At 37.8% G+C, this 22,645-nt stretch overlaps 1 protein-coding gene and 2 long non-coding RNA genes across 4 annotated transcripts; all 3 read left to right on the top strand.

Annotated features, from left to right (window-relative positions):
- Nucleotides 1–223: 223 nt before the first annotated feature.
- On the top strand, nt 224–10,194 carry LOC144557383 (uncharacterized). Of its 2 annotated transcripts, XR_013512642.1 has the most exons (7): nt 224–337; nt 542–814; nt 1,292–1,388; nt 7,492–7,644; nt 8,169–8,491; nt 9,091–9,186; nt 9,909–10,194. It is a non-coding gene; the product is annotated as an uncharacterized LOC144557383 (long non-coding RNA). The 2 variants fall into 2 exon arrangements; XR_013512641.1 differs by lacking the exon at nt 224–337 and having other exon boundaries at nt 377–814.
- A 1,074-nt stretch (nt 10,195–11,268) lies between these two features.
- On the top strand, nt 11,269–12,323 carry LOC144556608 (uncharacterized). Its single transcript, XM_078304989.1, has 3 exons — nt 11,269–11,534; nt 11,613–11,740; nt 12,083–12,323. The coding sequence occupies exons 1-3, from the start codon at nt 11,403–11,405 to the stop codon at nt 12,321–12,323; spliced, it is 501 nt and encodes a 166-aa protein (XP_078161115.1). The 5' UTR covers nt 11,269–11,402.
- Nucleotides 12,324–12,676: 353 nt separating this feature from the next.
- On the top strand, nt 12,677–13,131 carry LOC144556542 (uncharacterized). The gene is made up of 3 exons (XR_013512473.1): nt 12,677–12,733; nt 12,817–12,891; nt 13,033–13,131. It is a non-coding gene; the product is annotated as an uncharacterized LOC144556542 (long non-coding RNA).
- Nucleotides 13,132–22,645: the final 9,514 nt, after the last annotated feature.

Genomic DNA, 22,645 nt, shown 5'->3' with positions numbered 1-22,645 from the left:
AAGGGACATATAGTAGTAGTCGGTTCTTTTCCCAGTTCATTTCATTTCTAAGTAACTGAGACTCGGAGAGGGAGAGAGAGAGAGAGGACAGAGAAAAAAGGGTGCGAGAGAGAAACTTGGTAACCTATACAAAGTCATTTTCTAAAAAAAAAAGGGTGCGAGAGAGAAGAGAGGAGAGAGAGGAGAGAGGAGTCGGGGCAAATTCTCTTCCACGCAACATAACCACTGATCAGTTCGTCGATCGTTATCTCCTTTCAATGCACTTCCATACACTAACCCTTGGCGTCAAATCTGACTCGGATCGGCTTCTCTCACACGATCGATAGCTTCTCTACCGGTGAGTGTGCAGATCTTTAATCTCTTTAGCTAAAACCCTAAGCTACTGTGCCTCTTAAGTATATGATTGCCTCTAATTTTTCTGCTGCCGCAAAAGCAACCGTTGATTTCGATCAAATCAAACAAGTTCCTATTTTTTACACAAATAGCTATCATTTCTTCCTCAGCTGATGAGTGAATGAATCTCTTTTGATTGATTATACAGATGACACATTAAAGAGGAAGGGTCACGATTTCACTGCTCAACTCTATTATATGCAATTTGAGCAGCATGCTAAGCTAAAAAGGGCAACAGAGCATATGCAAACTGTAGAAACCAAGTTTCGACATGCTATAAATGCAAATGCAAAGCTGAAAGCAAAACAGACTGAGAATGCCAAGCTCTGGCTTGGGTTAGATTCAAAGCTCTCCTCGACTAACACAATGTGCGATCAACTGATGGAGACACTGAAGCAACTGGCGAGTCAAACTCAACAAGGTACTACTTAATTAGTAAAGAGTAATTATGACACCAGACTACCTGTCAGTTATTTCCTTTTCTGTATTTAGAAGAGAGTGTGAGGCTATGGTACTATGCATAGCGCACTTTGGTCTGTTCTATGGATGCTTAGCTCCATTTTAAAAGTTCAAATAATCGATCTGTTCAGCTTAACATGATCTCCATATGAAAATGTGCTTTGGTCTGTGACACTAGTGACTCCTTTTTAGTTATCGGCCACGCTAATTTTTTCAGATTTGCCTGAATTTGCAACTGAGGCTTTACAACCATTAAAGCTTCTCAATTTTTCCCTCCTTCAAGAAATTCGCCTGTCAATGAATTATTTAATCATACGAAGAAAAAATCAACATATACATCTTCCATCGAAGAAGGGCGTGTTCACTCTATTTTCGAAATTTGTCGTGTAAAATTATTTTGTGCAATTTTATACTAATTTTTCCCTTTCCCTTCTCATAGGATCCGATCTTAAAAAAGACGGCGTCAATACTTCCATTAAGAGCTAATTCAAAGAAGTTTTGAACTGCAACCGTGCCTCTATTTTCCATTTCTCAAGGTCAGTACTTTAGAAGATCAGAGAAAGTTGCAGTTTGCTTTTACCATAAAATTTAGCCAACTTGTTGGCTATTCTTGCATACGGCCAGTGACACAATCACAGAGAGAAAAACAAAAGACAGATATTTGCGATGCTTAAAAAACTGCCTGCATCATTTTCTGGTTTTTCTTATATATACAAATCATAACTGCTATAAGAAAGGTTACATCCACTAAATAAAAACTGGAATCTAAATAACTGCTCACTAAGAATAACCTCTACTCTATTCTTAGCCATCCGTTAGGATTACTCTTGACAGTACACTTTATCTAAAAACAGAAAACTTAAACTTCTGCTAGAATTAAAACAAAACGTAAACAAAACAAACTGAAACATAACAACAAGATTAATTCTATCATTCTCCTCCTTAAGCTTGTTGTTCTTTATTGATGTCCAGTACACCAATCTTTCCTCTCATCTCCTGAAACTTTATCCTTCCCAGTGACTTCGTTAGGATATCGGCACGCTGGTCTTCGGTACGAACATGCTGAACTTCAATCAATCCCGATTCCACACAATCTCTTATGTAATGAAACCGAGTGTCAATATGTTTACTCCTCTCATGATGAACTGAATTCTTGCTTAAGGCAATTGCGGACTGATTATCGATCTTTAGAACCACTTTCTTAACCTCGGTCTTAAGCAAATCAGCTAACAATCGTCCCAACCATACTCCTTGACACGCTGCTGCACATGCAGCGATGTACTCTGCTTCACATGAAGACAGTGCAACCACTTTCTGTTTCTGTGAACACCAACTGATAGGATTTGACCCAAAGAAAAACATCGAACCTGAGGTGCTTTTTCTGTCATTAACATCACCTGCTAAATCGCTATCAGAATATCCAATCAGTTCCGGATTTTCTTCTTTCTTCTCATACACACAACCGAAATTCAATGTTCCCTTCACATACCTTAGTATGTGCTTTACTGCTGCCATGTGTTCCAGCGTGGGTTTCTCCATAAATCGGCTTACCATTCCAACGGCAAATGCCAAGTCTGGACGTGTGTGCAGTAAGTATCTCATACTGCCAACAATACTTCGATACAAGGTTACATCTACAGGAGGTTCAATGCTGTCCTTGTTCAATTTCAGACGGGGCTCCATAGGAATCTGTGTTGGGTTACAGTCCTTCATCCCACATTTCTCCAGTACCTTCTTTGCAAAACCCGATTGCTTTAAGGTGATTCTTGTTGGAGTCTGACACACTTCAATCCCCAAGTAATAGCTAAGTAATCCAAGATCACTCATGCTAAATACACCTTTCATCTGAGATTTGAATTTGTCAACACCTCGAATACTCTCTCCGGTGATGATCAAATCATCTACGTATACTCCAACAATTAAATTACCTTCCTTTCTCGTGTACACAGCATGTTCTAATAGACATCTCTCAAAACCCAGTGCCTTCAAAGACTTATCCAACTTGGAGTTCCATGCTCTAGGTGCTTGTCGCAAACCGTACAAAGCTTTATACAGTTTCAGCACCTTATGCTCTTCTCCTTTTATCTCAAAACCCGGTGGCTGCAGAACATACACATCCTCCTCCAATTCACCGTTAAGGAAAGCGGATTTTACATCCATGTGATGCACTTGCCACCCCTTTTGTGCAGCGATTGAAATCAATAACCGTACAGTTTCCAATCGAGCAACAGGAGCAAAAACTTCGTCAAAATCTATCCCGTGCTTTTGAACATACCCCTTTGCTACTAACCTTGCCTTGTGTTTGATTATTCTCCCTTGAGTATCTTTCTTCAATTTAAACACCCACTTCAAACCAATTGGCTTATGTTTTTCTGGTAAATCAACTAACCTCCATGTTGCATTCTCCCGTATGCTGGAAATTTCTTCTTCCATAGCCTTTCTCCATGCTAAATCTGTTCTTGCTTCTTCATAATTCGCAGGCTCCTCCTCTCCTAGCAAACATAGCCCCGTATAGTAAAGGCTTTTGATATCTCGTGTTCCTCTTGGCCCTATTTCCAAATCCTCTGGATGGTTCAATTCGGATGCCCTCTGCTCAACAGGAAACGACACTGGAGTTTGTGCATTTCCAGAGTCGAATCCATCTGCTCTGTTGCTACCAGTAGGTGTATCCTCAGGCTGGTCAGATTGATTGAACTCTTGCTGTGGAGACGCCATATTAGGATGCAGCATTTCTTCCTCAATTCGTTGATGGGCAGCAGCACTTGAATCTGCAACAGGAAAATTCAGAACAGTAAAGATATCCTTTGCTGGTCTAGATTCTGTAACCGATGAATCAGTCCAGTCCCACTTCTTTTCTTCATCAAACACGGCATCACGAGTCACTACCACCCTCTTTGTCTTTGGATCAAACATCCGATAACCCTTGGTATTCAAATCATACCCAATAAACACCATAGGTTTGCTTCGATCTTCTAGTTTCGGAAGGTGAGGTGTGACATTCTTCACGTGAGCAATACATCCGAAAACCCGCAGATGTCCTACTCTTGGTTTTCGATTGTAATAAGCTTCATAGGGAGTTTTATCTACTAGACTCTTGGTTGGTGCTCTGTTCAGCAAGTAAATTGCCGTTGACACCGCTTCTCCCCAAAATTCGCCGGGAACACTTTTACTTTTCAGCAAACTTCTTGCCATGCCAACCACTGTCTGATTTCTCCGTTCCACAACACCATTTTGCTGCGGAGAATAAGGTGTAGTAAGGTAGTGTTTAATACCATTTAATTCACAAAAGCTCTTGAATTCATTTGATGTGAATTCACCACCACGATCACTTCGAAAGCCTTTCAACTTACACCCCTTCTCCATTTCGGCTGCAGCTTTGATCCTTTTAAAACTTTCGAACGCCTCGGCTTTGCTTGAGATCAGAACCTGCCACATAAACCTTGTGCAATCATCGACAATTAGCATAAAATAACGCTTTCCTCCATTCGTAGTCGGTGTGATTGGCCCGCACAAATCTACATGCCATAACTGAAGAGGGTACTCGGCTCTGAAATTTGATTCAGCAGGGAATGGTTTTCGTTGTTGTTTTCCAATCAAACATCCATCACAAATGCGATCTTCATGATCTATCAAGGGCATGCCATGCACCATCCCGTTCTTACCCATGATTTTTAAAGCATGAAAATTCACATGACCATACCTTGCGTGCCAGAGCCAAGCTCCTTCTTTGCTTCTCGCCAGGAGGCATTCTGGATGGGTTGGAGAAGTACGCAAAAGGTATAACCGATTCCCAGATCTGGTCACTTTGACTAGCACCTTCTGTGTTCTGTCCAGGATAGACAGTACTCCTCTTTCAATCACTATCTTACATCCATTCTCATCTAACTGCCCAAGACTAATTATGTTACTTTTTAACCTTGGAATATAGTAAACGTTAGTGAGTAATCTGTGTTCACCAGTGAAGCATTCAAAGAGTATCGAACCCCTTCCTTGTATCTCTACTGTTGAACCATCTCCAAACTTCACAGAGCCTCTGACTGTAGTATCAATCTCTGCAAATCTTTCAATGCAGCCGGTCATATGATTGCTTGCGCCACTGTCCAAATACCAGGTTGTGTCCAGGTTGCTGACAGCCTTTAGCGCTATTTCATCTTCTTTTAGCACCTTTCCTTCCTTCGGTATTGTGTGGATAAGTTCACAGGTTTCAGTCAACAACAGTGCTGGTTCGTCATCATTATTCTTTACAATCAAATTAGCCTTTTCTCTTCTATTTGGTTTGGGACATTCTTTAGCGAAATGACCATAATCATTGCAATTGTAACATTTCACCTTAGCAATATCAAACTTTCGTGGTTTTCGATCATCTCCCGTGTGATCAAAGCCTCCTCGGCCTGCACCTTGACCACGTCCACGGCCCCGACCCCTTCCATGTCGGCCTCCTCTTTTGGTACTGCCCGAACCTTCTTCTCTTCTACCTTTTGAGAACTTAGCCTCCCATTCGGCTTGACTAAGAAGCAACTGCTCCCCTGTGCCCTTTGTATGATGCCGCCCCTTTAGCCCTTCTTCATATGTTCTCAATCTACCAATTGCTTCAGAGACTGACATCGTGTCTAAATCTCCAAATTGCTCAATTGTTCCGATGATCTGAAGGAACCGATCTGGAACCGAACTGAATAACTTCTCTACCACTTCAGTATCTTCTAGTTTTGTGCCAAGGGATCGGATCTCACCAACTAATCCAATCAACTTCATCGAATACTCATTCACAGTTTCCGATTCTTGCATATGCAATTTGTTTAGTTGCCGTTTCAGGACTTGTACACGTGCCTTCTTGACACGATCCTCGCCTATACGCATCTCCTTGAGAGCGTCCCAGGCCTCCTTGGCCGACTGTTTCTCTGCGATTGCCATCATCACGTCGTCCGGCACTGCCTGAGATATTGCAACCATCGCTCCTTGATCCTTGTCCTCATCTTTGACCCCTCCTTCTATCACAGACCAAACTCCCAGCGAACGTAGGACTATCTTCATCTTGATAGCCCATATGCCGTAATTAATCTCGCTTAACATGGGATATTGGATCGGTATAGAGACACTTTTGGCCATGGGAACTGCAAGTGTCTTTGATTGATCTCCTTCATCACCGGCCATTGCTTTGACAACCTTGGCTCTGATACCAAATGTTGGCTATTCTTGCATACGGCCAGTGACACAATCACAGAGAGAAAAACAAAAGACAGATATTTGCGATGCTTAAAAAACTGCCTGCATCATTTTCTGGTTTTTCTTATATATACAAATCATAACTGCTATAAGAAAGGTTACATCCACTAAATAAAAACTGGAATCTAAATAACTGCTCACTAAGAATAACCTCTACTCTATTCTTAGCCATCCGTTAGGATTACTCTTGACAGTACACTTTATCTAAAACAGAAAACTTAAACTTCTGCTAGAATTAAAACAAAACGTAAACAAAACAAACTGAAACATAACAACAAGATTAATTCTATCACAACTTGCTGTTTTCAAACGTTGATGAAATCTTATAGGCTATGCCTTAAATCCTCAAAATATTATAGCCTAAAGAAAAAATAGCAAAGAATAACCTCGACAAATTTCAAAATCAAATGACAACCAAAGAAGGAGAAATTCAAATCACCGAGTGGTATCCAACACTGATCCTGAACTGCTGTGTTGACGATACAAATTTGGATGGAAATAAGTGAAATAAAATTCCTAAAAATATGAGATAGATCTGATGTGTATCTGATAGCATTTAGAAGACATCTACGAATTTAGATCACCCCTTGACATTCAAGAAATCAAGGAATACAAAATGCCAAATCAGACTGCCAAAATCCATAGTATAGAGAACCAACTGTGCTATGGATTGAAACAAGGCTTTCCCTTTTGATCCAGAATCTGAAATTTTACACAAACACTTAATAACCAATTTACTACATGCCTATGAACTTAAAATGATGGGTAGTGTTAAAGAAATTTGAAGAAATTGTTAAAAAAAGAGTATCAACCTGATGATTGCATAAAAGTCAAAACATATTGACATGCCCTTCTGCAAATTGAATAGAAATCAAACCATAAATTCAAATGACATGCTTTCAACTCTCAAAGACTATTTGTTCACTCCTCTATCAAGTTGTGAACTTGAATTAACCAAATTCAATTCCTAAAGCTCCCAAAATGGAGCCTCAAAATCCAAGTTTCATCAGTTTGCTGAACTGCCAAACTTGCATATAAAACATCAAAGAATCCTTATCGATATGATGCGCCAACCATAACACTAATGTATTTATTCTACTGTTACATCGGATTTGCTGCTAACTGGAACTCTCCTATTGTAGTTTGATACTTTTGTTGGCTAATATTGTTGGTTTTTCTTTCTTTTCACATGTAAGCAAATCTCTCTTGTCAATTTCCCTTGATGACAGTAAACAAGTCTCACTTTTCCTTAATGATAGCGATCAAGCACTATAGTTGTATTGCATCATCTATTACTTGCTCATGCATGAACAAATATTTCAATATTATGTAATTATAGTTGCTTCCATGTTTAAATTAGTTTGCACAAATTTGGTACTTTTAGCTAACACTTTCAACATTACCATATATATTCAGATGGCTGCTCGGAAAAATATAACGCCCGTTGCAATGCTTAAACCTGGAGTGTATCGACAAAGAATTAGAGGAAGAATCACAAAATTCTGGACAGCTCTCAACGCAAAAGATTGAACAAAAATTTCTCACGACTATATATTTGTTGACAAAGAGGTACATTACTGTTATGTAAAACTTTTCATATCTTCAAACGTATTTACAACAATTATTTTCATTGCCATGCATAATTTCCTACCAATTTTTTTTTTACCTTCGTTAATTTATCATAAGTTTAATATTAGAGACTTTGTTAAATTTGAAGGACCACCATAAGTAATTTATAACTTCCTGTCTATTATTCGCCAATTAAAAATGTTTCATTTCTCCCAACATTTAAACTAATTGTAGACTATTGTATTGGTTTTAATATGTGCACGAAAAACCTTACTTTTATTTAACGAAAAAACAATTAATTATGTCAGAAAGATGCAATATTTCCAAATATGTCCTTATCAACACAAACCAAAGAAAAACCAAAGAAAAACCATCTTACTGCTGTTACAAATGCAAAGCCAACGTACGAAAACCTATGCCATGGTGAGTTTATTACATTAAGAAACCAATAATAAAGTTCTTCAAAACTCATCAATCTCTCCTACAATTATTATTAATATATTTTTGTTAAATTCGTTCTACAGGCTCAATTTCAGCTTGATAGTTACTGACGATACGAGTGAGGCTCAATTCAGTTTTATTGGAAAACTAGCCGAGGACTTGGTTGGCTCTTCAGCACAAGACCTTTTAAACTGGTCCAAAACCGAAGGAAAGGAATACTTACCGCCAAAATTTAGCGAGCTGACGAACAAAGAATTGTTGTTTACAATAAAATGGGAAAGGAACAGGTTCACACAAGATAGCATCTACTATGCATCTACTATCATGTGACTAACATATGAGATGTACCACCAACAACAACACAGCAACTACCGACAACACCAGCAACGCCATATCAAAAAAGCAGGTACTAAAAATAAAACACAATATTTTTCTCAGTTTTTCAAGTAATTCTGCACAAATGCTACAAAGTCATTGCCACCTGTGACTTCTCATTTTTCTTTATTCAAGTATTGTTGCCAATGAGGCATAGTGCTTAATAGATACATTATGCACATAGAGTATTAGATTATAATTAGCTTACACATTTTGAATGCAATCTATGTCAATATCTTCAGTTATTTGTCTTTTTAGCTTCACATAAGTTAAACATCCCAAGAATAAAAATGCTATAGGTGATAGTTCTCTTATTACTAACCTGCATTTCAATATTAGGTTTGCACTTTTTTAGGATTTGTCTTAAATAGAAAGTCTGATATCTTCTCAGTTTCACTTTTGATATACAACAATAAAGAGGTTACAGCTACTTTAGTTGGTACAAGGTAGATGAAATTCAAAACTGAAAACAAGTTTCCCTGATGAATTATCTCATGTATATACAACTAAAAAAAAAATGCCTGCTACTTTATTCCGACCAGCTTGAGTGCTACTTAATCTGTTTCTACTTAATGCCTTTTCTTTGAAATCACTATTTAATCTATTTCTACAACTAATTTTCTCATGCAGCTTTGAATCACAACCAAAACTTCCAGCAACTTCTGAGACAAATAAAACAAGCAGACCACTGTTTATACAAGAATTGTCGAAAAAGCCACGAACCAGGTAATGAAATCTTATATTCATATAATATTCAACAATACACAAAACTTTATAGAGAACAACCAAAAAGACTGTTACGTAATGTTAACCTCTCTTCTACATAATGTACTCCATAACATCACTTTCACCATTCTGTCATAGGCCATCGATAAAAATATGTAGCCCATAACATTAGGCTTATGCCTTCTAGCAATCATGCTATTTAAATTATCATCGGCCTCATCAATTTTACCTTCAATGCACATCCCATTAATCAGATTGTTATAGGTCGCAATATCAGATTGATGACCTTTATGGCCTTCTAAATTCCACCTGTATGGCACATACCCTTCATAAATCTGTCATCTACAACATCCATTACCTTCACAATTTCACTTTTTTTTTATGCAACTCATAAAACCTAAACCCTCAACCACAAATCAGAAACCAACAATTATAAACTTAAGCAACCTACCTAAAAACCCCATGAACTCCAAACCGCCTTAAACAATTCCTCATATAGAAACATTGCAAAACACATTATTAACATCTTCACAATCTATTCGTTAAACCAAATTATATTCACTATGCCTTACAATAAGAAATCCCCTATTAAGAGTTTGGATGAAAAATATATAAAAAAAAATGCACTTCATTTTTTACTAAAACAATTGAATAAATTAAAGTAGTTCAATCATTTCCGAATTACAAGACAAACTAACACATATCCTTATTTTAAACAACAGTGAAAGCAGCAGGAAAGCAAAAGAGAAGAAGGCATAACTGAGCTATGGTTTTTAAAAAACGTTGACATATTTTGTTAGTTGTAAATACTATTTTGTGTTGATAGAGATATCAACAAAACAGTTATCTTGTCAGACAAAAGGTATGTTTGGAAGATTTGCCATAAACAGATAGCACGCATACACAGAGCATGTTATCTCTCTTCCAAACATGATCTGCAGTCTAGACTTACCTACTGTGAAGTGTTAGTTTTTGTTGTTTAAAGATGAAAACATGATCTATTACTTGCGCAATTTCTATAATGTCTATGAAGCTCACCACCTTATATATATAACATCTCTATATATGTTCTTCCATGTCTTAAAAACAATTGCATAATAGTTGCCGAAGCAACCTTTCAAATTTAATAGAGGTAAGAAGGGCTTTGAGATTCGTGCAAGTTGTAATTGATCGATTGAGATTTCTCTGGCAATTAAAAGAACAATACCGTCCATTACATTTAATCAAACGAAAGTTTCTAAACTCAATTTATAATTTGTTTGTATCTAAGTTACCCTTTTTTTTATTAGCAAACTTTTTATTAACATTTTTATTCTTATCAAACTACTTATTTTTAATATGTCACAAAAAAAATTGTATGTTATTTTTATGAAAATTCTTATTTACAGAATTTTAATTTAATAATTTGTACATTTATGTAATTTAATAACATCTTTTTATAACCTAATTCATTTATGTAATTTAAATGCACATATATAGATATAGATAAATGAATTAGGTCATGTAATTTAATAATTGAAGTAGGTGGCTAGGTGGCTTGCTCTACACGCAAAGCAAAGGACTGTGGCTCTCTGTTGAATCACCATCAAATAAAACACGATTCATGTGGAATGCACTGGCACCTTTAATATTCGGGCTCTCTGTTGAATCACCATCAAATAAAACACGATTCATGTGGAATGCACTGGCACCTTTAATATTCGTGCAAAAGCAGATGGAGCGGTCAAGATCTAAACTCACAATTTATGTTACCTCAGGTGCTATCATCGTCTTTCTCCTAAAACTAAAAAACTCAGGTGGAATTTATGTTATCTCCGCTCTCTCTCACTCCTCCATTCCATTCCAAATCTGTTTGATATCTTAGAAAATCCAGATCGAAGATTCTTTCCATTTTATCACAACGGCTAGCTCCTCCCATACTTCTATCTATTTAGTGGCATTTAGTTCAGTTCTTCGGAGAAAGAGCGAGGTAGAGAGAGAGATCGGGAGAGCCCTCTCCTCTCGCGCCAAGCCTCCGCCTCTCATACACCGATCGAACTCTCTTGCGCTAGCCAACCGACTTTCTCGTAATTACATAGCGCTCCAGATCTCTAATTCATTCCTTTTCCTGTTACAACTCGGGAAACTCTTCCTTCTTCTTCTTCCTCAGATCTATCAAACCTCTCTCTCTCTCTAGAGAAGTAGAGAAGTGAAGAAAGTCATTGTGAGAGAGTAAGATGCTTCGCTTAAGGGCATTTCGCCCGACGAGCGACAAGATCGTGAAGATCCAGCTTCATCCCACGCATCCATGGATGGTCACTGCTGATGCCTCCTATCGCGTCTTCGTTTGGGACTGGGAGCACCGCCAGGTTTCCATTCAACTTCATTTTTTCTCTGTAGGAATTACGATCAATGCATTGTAAATCTTCACTGATCTGATATTTCAGATAATATACGAGCTTAAAGCGGGAGGAGTAGATGAGAGGCGGTTAGTTGGAGCAAAGCTCGAGAAATTAGCAGAGGGTGACACAGATTCCCACAGAGGGAGGCCCACAGAGGCCATTGGAGGAGGCAGGTAACTCAATTTTACCCTTCTTTAGACCATCATTTTTCTAGAATCTTGGTACTGATATACAACATTCAGTGCTGAATTGCATAATACCATCTTGTAAGTTAACTGTACATACTGTTTCAGTTCATACCATAATTAGGTATACAGTTCTGTATCATACTGGTATCAATTATGGAGGTACCTTACTAAAGCAAGCTTGTATTGACATGCCAGTTCAAGTCCATCTGGGATGACCCCTTTCACTTTGATTTGTGTGTAATGGTTGGTCTATTACAGTCAGTGCTTCTGGTTGACATGGAAAATTACAATGATGCCTTTACACTGACGAACCATCTTTCTGTAAAGTGTGAAGCAGGTTGGTTTCTTTGACGATGACGTGCATTACTGGCAGCACTGGCGTAGCTGGGCTGTGGCTTCTGAGGCCCCAACTGCAGTGAACCAAAACTCCTCTGCTTTTGGTGGTAGCCCAGTGACATCCACTAGAGGGAGACATTTTGTCGTGATTTGTTGTGAGAATAAGGCCATCTTTTTGGATCTTGTTACCATGCGGGGACGGGATGTACCCAAACAGGAGCTTGATAATTGATCTCTACTTTGGTATGTGAAAAAAGCTTCTTCTTGTGAATCACTAAGCATAATAGGATTAAATGTTATGCTTTTCTTTTGTTATTTCTTCTAAAAATATGACCAAATTGTCCTCGTGATCTCGAGAGTGAGGTAGTGGACATATTTTGGTGTTCTTATAAAATGTTTGTTAATATTCAGTAGTACATGACCCATTTGGTTAATTAAGCGTGCGCAAGACCTTTTTCTTTTATCCTTTCCATTTTTTCGTTTTTTAATGTTTGAATATCACTTGAGCCACCAGTAAATGTTCAACTTTTCTCTTATTATAGTATGGAGTTCTTATCTCGGTCTGCTTCCAACGATGGCCCACTTGTTGCTTTCGGTGGTTCTGATGATGTTATAAGAGTATTATCAATGATTACATGGAAGGTTATATGAAGCTTCCTAAATTGATTTTTTTAACTTTTTGGTATATTTTAATGAATCATGACTGAAGATGGTATACTGTGTAGATGGTCAGAAGGTACACGGGAGGTCATAAAGGCTCCATAGCTTGCTTGATGACATTTGTTGCAGCTAGTGGTGAGGTAGCACACAACACTAACTTTTCTTTTAAGACATGGTTAATTTACTGGTACTTGTTACTACATGATATGAATTTTGATAAATTAGACTTTGTTATAGTTGATGCAGAATTTTTTTTTTGTTGTCTATTTTGACCTTATCAGCAATTTTTGGTATCGGGCGCTAGTGATGGCCTTCTTATACTACGGAGTGCTGATCATATCAATGATTCACGTGAACTCGTTCCAAAACTTAGTCTCAAGGTAATTTTTCCTCCTCATTTGTTTAGCATGGAACTTCGAAATTTTGAGGAACGAATGAGAAAAACCAAAATTCAAATTTATGCTTTTGATGAATAGAATGGGACTCCCTTTCTTATTTCAGGACAGCACTTAATTGTATTTGTAGATACTATGTATCGCACTTCAGTCTGAAGTTCTCAAAATGCACAAATTTAGTATGTCTAATAAAGTGCCTGTTCTTAAACTGCTATCATATAATAATCTGATTTTCTCATTATTTTATTGGGTGTGAACAGGCACATGACGGGGGTGTTGTTGCAGTTGAGCTCTCAAATGGGAAGTGCACCACAACTCATCACCATTGGTGCTGATAAAACTCTTGCAATCTGGGACACAATGACATTTAAGGTATATTTACTAGAAGTTAAGCAACATTTTCAGAGCATCACTTGCGATTTCGAATTGTGTCTGTGATGTTTGCTTGATAACTAATAATGTAAAAGTTGGGAATATGTTGTGAGGCACTGCTATAGTATGTTCCTACTGCCATTTTGGGTAACGTGGCCCATAAATCCCATATATACTTGCTTTTCACATCTATTACTACAATTGTGCCCAGTGATGACCTCAATTTCCCGTCCTTTTTTTTGTTTTTGATTTAGGTATGCTTATTTGTTCATGCTGGTTAAGCACTTGCATTGACTTTCTCTTCTTTGTTTATATTTTGTCCGCCAATTTACTGAATGGCTGTTCAAGTGCCAGTCCTGTCTGTTATTATATAAATAAGGATAAATAGTCAGTATAGTCAGTATAGTCCTGTTCAAATGCCAGTCCTGGTGTTAGGCTCATGCCCTTTGAAAATCATGACATTTGGAAAATTAGGTTTCTCCTCAGTTTGACATTTGTTTAAATTTTTAGTTTGATCTGTTTACAAAAAAAAAAAATGCCTTGTCAATTTCATTTTTTTGGTATAGCCCACTAAAAAGAGTGCTATAGGTCATGACATTAGACTCATGAGCATTGTCAATTTCATTTTCAGTTTGGAAATCATCGCATTCAGCAAATGTGATACTTTGTCGTTCCCTCCTTTCTTGCGTAGCTCTTCTAAAAGAGTGTTGAACGTGGCACACGTCCTTTTGGAAATCATCACATTGAGAAAATTTGATGCCTTCTCACTTTCACCTTAGTTTCACAACTTGTATAGGCCACGGCATTAGGATCATGTCCTTTGCAAATCATGACATTTAGGAAATCTAATGTATGCACAGATCAAACTCACAGCAGGTAGATTTCTTCCCTTAAATTGAGAAAAAACGTATGGATTAAAATCACAGCAGGTAGATCATGTCTAGGTCTCCTTGATCCAAGATTTAAATTGTCAAAATGGGTGTTTCAGTCTGGTTTAAGCATGGTTATGGTTTGCATGCTGTACTAGAACCTCAGGGAGTTTCCAAGAATTTTAAGAACCTTTAACTGTATTTAATCTTTATAACAATAACAATGGTGCTAATTGGCACTGTTTAGAATAGTGAATTTCTGTCACTTTTCAAATTGAGTTGAGGTACTTCTTTGTGGCTGGTTTTTGGCTCCTATGTTGAGTGAATTGAGTTCATTGAAGTTTGGTCCTGGGTAGTAGGCAAGTTTGTCTATAGTTTAGAAGTGCTGCTGGGAATTTTTCGGTTTGACCCCTATGTTTTATTAGATAAGGTATTCCAAACTATACTGGCTTAGAACCCTCTTAAAGTCTAAACACTGAAAATAATTGGTTGAAACATGAAGAGCTTTTTCACTAATTTGTCCTTCATAACTACATAGTTTCTAAATTCTTCACTTTAGAGGTAAATAAACTTGAATTATTGCAGATGTGAATCAAGCCAGACATATAAAGGCAAACACTGGAACAGTCCGTGTAAGAGAATCGAGATAGAAGATGATAGGTATAACTACAAATTTTCATCAAAATTGTCTCATTAAACCTGTTAGGTATTGTATTCTCATTCTATTTCTCAATTGATCATTATTGTCAATTGTTTTCATGATACGTTGAGCTGGTAAGCAATATATTTCATTTCTTTTTGAATTTTTATTGTTTATGGTAATTCAAACTTGATATTCCCCCATCTCTCTTCTCTAGTTACGCATTTAATTATAGCTACTGTTGAATCCGGTATATGGTTGATTTTTCTTAGAATTCACTGTTATATTCTATCTATAGCTCAGGCTAATTTCTTAGAATTCACTGTTATGTGCTGGAAATTTTGCTCAATTTCCCTTCTAACAACATTTTTTGCATTTAATTATCCAATTTGTTTGGAGTGATGTGCTGAACCTTGTGGTTACTACTTTACTATACTGGAGCACATCACTGATCATGTTTACTTCAATAGTTTTCTTTAATTAGGTTGTAACCTGATTCTTTTGTTGGTCGCTAATTAATAAGGGTTTTGAGATTTGGCTATTATAATAAGACAAACAATAGCTATTCTTGATTTGGCTATTCTAGCTTTACTTGTTTTGCAACCAAACATAGTAAACCAATTTAGACAAAAAATGCTAGTAAACTAATTATTTCTGTTGCAGGTTATGCCGTACAGTACTGGTTGCGAGACACCTCTTTCAAATTTTGAGGCAGGACTAAATTATAAGGATGTTCCTGATCCGGCAGTGATGGTGTCGTTTCCTGTAGTCAATGATTCTGATGCTGCCGCTCTTGTGGCGTGGACCACCACCCCTTGGACTTTGCTTAGCAACCTTGCCCTCTGTGTAAATCACAATCTAACCTATGTCAAGGTTAGCTTTTCTGTACACGAGAAGGTTACATATCTGAAATTTTGTACCATTCCTATGTGCTTTGAATTGTGATTTGGTCATCAGTTTCTAAAGCGGTTTACATTGAGTTGCAGAATTCAGGTTATCGCATGCGACAACCATGGCTTCCTTCCGGTTTCGCTTGTGAGATAAGTTTCCTTCACAATATATCCTTTTTTTTTGTTGCACGGGTTATTTCTTCTCCTTATGGATGTTTTGTGTACATAACCGGTAGAAGTCAGCCAATTCTGACTTGACCGTTACTTGTTTGAGCTGATAGGTCTATAGTTTTTTTTGGTGGTTATATCGCACAACCTTCACTCTTGGTTAGTACTGATAATTGAATTCTACTTTTGATTTTGCAGATTGAGTTTGTTTTGAAGTGAGCTGCTTTCTTGGATCGGCACGCATGCGACAAACATGGCTTCCTTCCGGTTTAGCTTGTTAGATAAGTTTCTTCACAATACATCCTTTCTTTTTTGTTGCACGGGTTATTTCTTTTCCTTTTGGATGTTTCGTGTACATAACCGGTAGAAGTCAGCCAAAGCTGACTTGACCGTTACTTGTTTGAGTTGATAGGTCTATAGTTTTTTTAGGTGGTCAGATCGCACAACATTCACTCTTGGTTAGTACTGATAATTGAGTTGTACTTTTGATTTTGTAGATGGAGCTTTTCTTGAATTGAGCTGCTTTCGTGAATCGGCACGCATGCAACAACCATGGCTTCCTTCCGGTTTCGCTTGTTAGATAAGTTTCCTTCACAATATATCCTTTCTTTTTTGTTGCACGGGTTATTTCTTATCCTTGTGGATGTTTTGTGTACATAACCGGTAGAAGTCAGCCAAAGCTAACTTGACCGTTACTTGTTTGAGCTGATAGGTCTATAGTTTTTTTTGGTGGTCATATCGCATAACCTTCACTCTTGGTTAGTACTGATAATTGAATTCTACTTTTGATTTTACAGATGAAGTTTGTTTTGAAGTATGCTGCTTTCTTGGATCGGCACGCATGCGACAAACATGGCTTCTTTCCGGTTTCGCTTGTTAGATAAGTTTCATTCACAATATATCCTTTCTTTTTTGTTGCACGGGTTATTTCTTCTCCTTATGGATGTTTCGTGTACATAACCGGTAGAAGTCAGCCAAAGCTGACTTGACCGTTACTTTTTGAGTTGATAGGTCTATAGTTTTTTTAAGTGGTCAGATCGCACAACATTCACTCTTGGTTAGTACTGAGAATAGAATTCTACTTTTGATTTTGCAGATGGAGCTTTTTTTGAATTGAGCTGCTTTCTTGGATCGGCACGCATGAGACAAGTATGGCTTCCTTGCGGTTTCGATAGTAAGATAAGTTTCCTTCGCAATATATCCTTATTTTTTGTTGCACGGGTTATTTCTTCTCCTTGTGAATGTTTCGTGTATATAACCGGTAGAAGTCAGCCAAAGCTGACTTGACCGTTACTTGTTTGAGCTGATAGGTCTATAGTTTTTTTTGGTGGTCCTATCGCACAATCTTCACTCTTGGTTAGTACTGATAATTGAATTCTACTTGTGATTTTGCAAATGAAGTTTGTTTTGAAGTGAGCTGCTTTCTTGGATCGGCACGCATGCGACAAACATGGTTTCCTTCCGGTTTCGCTTGTTAGATAAGTTTCATTCACAATATATCATTTCTATTTTATTGCACGGGTTATTTCTTCTCCTTGTGGATGTTTCTTGTACATAACCGGTAGAAATCAGCCCAAGCTGACTTGACCGTTACTTGTTTGAGCTGATAGGTCTGTGTTATATTTTTTTTTAGGTGGTTAGATCTCACAACATTCACTCTTGGTTAGTACTGATAATTGAGTTGTACTTTTGATTTTGTAGATGGTGTTTTTCTTGAAGTGAGCTGCTTTCGTGAATCGGCACGCATGCAACAACCATGGCTTCCTTCCGGTTTCGCTTGTTAGATAAGTTTCCTTCACAATATATCCTTTCTTTTTTGTGTACATAACCGGTAGAAGTCAGCTAAAGCTGACTTAACCGTTACTTTTTTGAGCTGATAGGTCTATAGCTTTTTTTGGTGGTCCTATCGCACAACATTCACTCTTGGTTAGTACTGATAATTCAGTTGTACTTTTGATTTTGTAGATGGAGCTTTTCTTGAATTGAGCTGCTTTCGTAGATCGGCACGCATGCGACAACCATGACTTCCTTCCGGTTTCGCTTGTTAGATAAGTTTCCTTCACAATATATCCTTTCTTTTTTGTTGCACGGGTTATTTCTTATCCTTGTGGATGTTTTGTGTACATAACCGGTAGAAGTCAGCTATAGCTGACTTGACCGTTACTTGTTTGAGCTGATAGGTCTATAGTTTTTTTTGGTGGTCATATCGCATAACCTTCACTCTTGATTAGTACTGATAATTGAATTCTACTTTTGATTTTACAGATTGATTTTGTTTTGAAGTATGCTGCTTTCTTGGATCGGCACGCATGCGACAAACATGGCTTCTTTCCGGTTTCGCTTGTTAGATAAGTTTCCTTCACAATATATCCTTTCTTTTTTGTTGCACGGGTTATTTCTTCTCCTTATGGATGTTTCGTGTACATAACCGGTAGAAGTCAGCCAAAACTGACTTGACCGTTACTTTTTGAGTTGATAGGTCTATAGTTTTTTTAGGTGGTCAGATCGCACAACATTCACTCTTGGTTAGTACTGAGAATAGAATTCTACTTTTGATTTTGCAGATGGAGCTTTTTTTGAATTGAGCTGCTTTCTTGGATCGGCACGCATGTGACAAGTATGGCTTCCTTGCGGTTTCGATAGTAAGATAAGTTTCCCTCGCAATATATCCTTTTTTTTTGTTGCACGGGTTATTTCTTCTCCTTGTGAATGTTTCGTGTATATAACCGGTAGAAGTCAGCCAAAGCTGACTTGACCGTTACTTGTTTGAGCTGATAGGTCTATAGTTTTTTTTGGTGGTCCTATCGCACAACCTTCACTCTTGATTAGTACTGATAATTGAATTCTACTTGTGATTTTGCAAATGAAGTTTGTTTTGAAGTGAGCTGCTTTCTTGGATCGGCACGCATGCGACAAACATGGTTTCCTTCCGGTTTCGCTTGTTAGATAAGTGTCATTCACAATATATCCTTTCTATTTTATTGCACGGGTTATTTCTTCTCCTTGTGGATGTTTCTTGTACATAACCGGTAGAAATCAGCCCAAGCTGACTTGACCGTTACTTGTTTGAGCTGATAGGTCTGTGTTATAGTTTTTTTTAGGTGGTTAGATCTCACAACCTTCACTCTTGGTTAGTACTGATAATTGAGTTGTACTTTTGATTTTGTAGATGGTGTTTTTCTTGAAGTGAGCTGCTTTCGTGAATCGGCACGCATGCAACAACCATGGCTTCCTTCCGGTTTCGCTTGTTAGATAAGTTTCCTTCACAATATATCCTTTCTTTTTTGTGTACAAAACCGGTAGAAGTCAGCCAAAGCTGACTTGACCGTTACTTTTTTGAGCTGATAGGTCTATAGTTTTTTTTGGTGGTCCTATCGCACAACATTCACTCTTGGTTAGTACTGATAATTCAGTTGTACTTTGATTTTGTAGATGGAGCTTTTCTTGAAGTGAGCTGCTTTCGTGGATCGGCACGCATGCGACAACCATGACTTCCTTCCGGTTTCGCTTGTTAGATAAGTTTCCTTCACAATATATCCTTTCTTTTTTGTTGCACTGGTTATTTCTTATCCTTGTGAATGTTTTGTGTACATAACCGGTAGAAGTCAGCAAAAGCTGACTTGACCGTTACTTGTTTGAGCTGATAGGTCTATAGTTTTTTTTGGTGGTCATATCGCAGAACCTTCACTCTTGGTTAGTACTGATAATTGAATTCTACTTTTGATTTTACAGATGGAGTTTGTTTTGAAGTAAGCTGCTTTCTTGGATCGGCACGCATGCGACAAACATGGCTTCTTTCCGGTTTCGCTTGTTAGATAAGTTTCCTTCACAATATATCATTTCTTTTTTGTTGCACGGGTTATTTCTTCTCCTTATGAATGTTTCGTGTACATAACCGGTAGAAGTCAGCCAAAGCTGACTTGACCGTTACTTTTTGAGTTGATAGGTCTATAGTTTTTTTAGGTGGTCAGATCGCACAACATTCACTCTTGGTTAGTACTGAGAATATAATTCTATTTTTGATTTTGCAGATGAAGCTTTTTTTGAATTGAGCTGCTTTCTTGGATCGGCACGCATGAGACAAGTATGGCTTGCTTGCGGTTTCGATAGTAAGATAAGTTTCCTTCGCAATATATCTTTTTTTTTTGTTGCACGGGTTATTTCTTTTCCTTGTGACTGTTTCGTGTATATAACCGGTAGAAGTCAGCCAAAGCTGACTTGACCGTTACTTGTTTGAGCTGATAGGTCTATAATTTTTTTTTGGTGGTCCTATCGCACAACCTTCACTCTTGGTTAGTACTGATAATTGAATTCTACTTTTGATTTTGCAAATTAAGTTTGTTTTGAAGTGAGCTGCTTTCTTGGATCGGCACGCATGCGACAAACATGGTTTCCTTCCGGTTTCGCTTGTTAGATAAGTTTCCTTCACAATATATCCTTTCTATTTTATTGCACGGGTTATTTCTTCTCCTTGTGGATGTTTCTTGTACATAACCGGTAGAAATCAGCCCAAGTTGACTTGACCGTTACTTGTTTGAGCTGATAGGTCTGTGTTATAGTTTTTTTTAGGTGGTTAGATCTCACAACCTTCACTCTTAGTTAGTACTGATAATTGAGTTGTACTTTTGATTTTGTAGATGGAGCTTTTTTTGAAGTGAGCTGTTTTCTTGGATCGGCACGCATGCGACAAGCATGGCTTCCTTGCGGTTTCGATAGTAAGATAAGTTTCCTTCGCAATATATCCTTTTTTTTTGTTGCACGGGTTATTTCTTCTTCTTGTGAATGTTTCGTTTATATCACCGGTAGAAGTCAGCCAAAGCTGACTTGACCGTTACTTGTTTGAGCTGATAGGTCTGTGTTATAGTTTTTTTTAGGTGGTTAGATCTCACAACCTTCACTCTTGGTTAGTACTAATAATTGAGTAGTACTTTTGATTTTGTAGATGAAGCTTTTCTTGAAGTGAGCTGCTTTCGTGGATCGGCACGCATGCGACAACCATGACTTCCTTCCGGTTTCGCTTGTTAGATAAGTTTCCTTCACAATATATCCTCTCTTTTTTGTTGCACGGATTATTTCTTCTCCTTGGGGATGTTTTGTGTACATAACCGGTAGAAGTCAGCCAAAGCTGACTTGATCGTTACTTGTTTAAGCTGATAGGTCTATAGTTTTTTTTAGGTGGTCATATCGCATAACCTTCACTCTTGGTTAGTTCTGATAATTGAAAAATCTACTTTTGATTTTGCAGATGGAGTTTGTTTTGAAGTGAGCTGCTTTCTTGGATCGGCACGCATGCGACAAACATGGCTTCCTTCCGGTTTCGCTTGTTAGATAAGTTTCCTTCACAATATATCATTTCTTTTTTGTTGCACGGGTTATTTATTCTCCTTGTGGATGTTTCGTGTACATAACCGGTAGAAGTCAGCCAAAGCTGACTTGACCGTTACTTGTTTGAGCTGATAGGTCTGTGTTATAGTTTTCTTTAGGTGGTTAGATCTCACAATCTTCACTCTTGTTTGTACTGATAATTGAGTTGTACTTTTGATTTTGTAGATGGAGCTTTTCTTGAAGTGAGCGGCTTTCGTAGATCGGCTCGCATGCGACAACCATGGCTACCTTCCGGTTTCGCTTGTTAGATAAGTTTCATTTACAATATATCCTTTCTTTTTTGTTGCACAGGTTATTTCTTCTTCTTGTGAATGTTTTGTGTACATAACCGGTAGAAGTCAGCCAAAGCAGACTTGACCGTTACTTGTTTGAGTTGATAGGTCTATAATTTTTTTTAGGTGGTCAGATCGCACAACATTCACTCTTGGTTAGTAGTGATAATTGAATTCTACTTTTGATTCAACAGATGAAGCTTTTTTTAAAGTGAACTGCTTTCTTGGATCGGCACGCATGCGACAACTATGGCTTCCTTCCGGTTTCGCTTGTTAGATAAGTTTCCTTCACAATATAGCCTTTCTTTTTTTGTTGAACGGGTTATTTCTTCTTCTTGTGAATGTTTTGTGTACATAACCGGTAGAAGTCAGCCAAAGCAGACTTGACCGTTACTTGTTTGAGTTGATAGGTCTATAGTTTTTTTTAGGTGGTCAGATCGCACAACATTCAATCTTGGTTAGTACTGATAATTGAATTCTACTTTTGATTCAGCAGATGAAGCTTTTTTTAAAGTGAACTGCTTTCTTGGATCGTCACGCATGCGACAACCATGGCTTCCTTCCGGTTTCGCTTGTTAGATAAGTTTCCTTCACAATATATCATGTCTTTTTTGTTGCACGGGTTATTTCTTCTCCTTGTGGATGTTTCGTGTACATAACCGGTAGAAGTCTGCCAAGGCTGACTTGACCGTGACTTGTTTGAGTTGATAGGTCTGTGTTATAGTTTTTTTTAGGTGGTCAGATCTCACAACCTGCACTCTTGGTTAGTACGGATAATTGAGTTGTACTTTTGATTCTGTAGATGGGGCTTTTCTTGAAGTGAGCCGCTTTCTTGGATCGGCACGCATGCGACAAACATGGCTTCCTTCTTGTTTCGCTTGTCAGATAAGTTTCCTTCACAAT

This window comes from Carex rostrata, chromosome 7 (genome assembly GCF_964058835.1).
Source record: "Carex rostrata chromosome 7, lpCarRost1.2, whole genome shotgun sequence".
In the NCBI taxonomy this organism is placed as follows: Eukaryota; Viridiplantae; Streptophyta; class Magnoliopsida; order Poales; family Cyperaceae; genus Carex; species Carex rostrata.
This window is presented reverse-complemented; position numbering and strand designations above follow the sequence as displayed.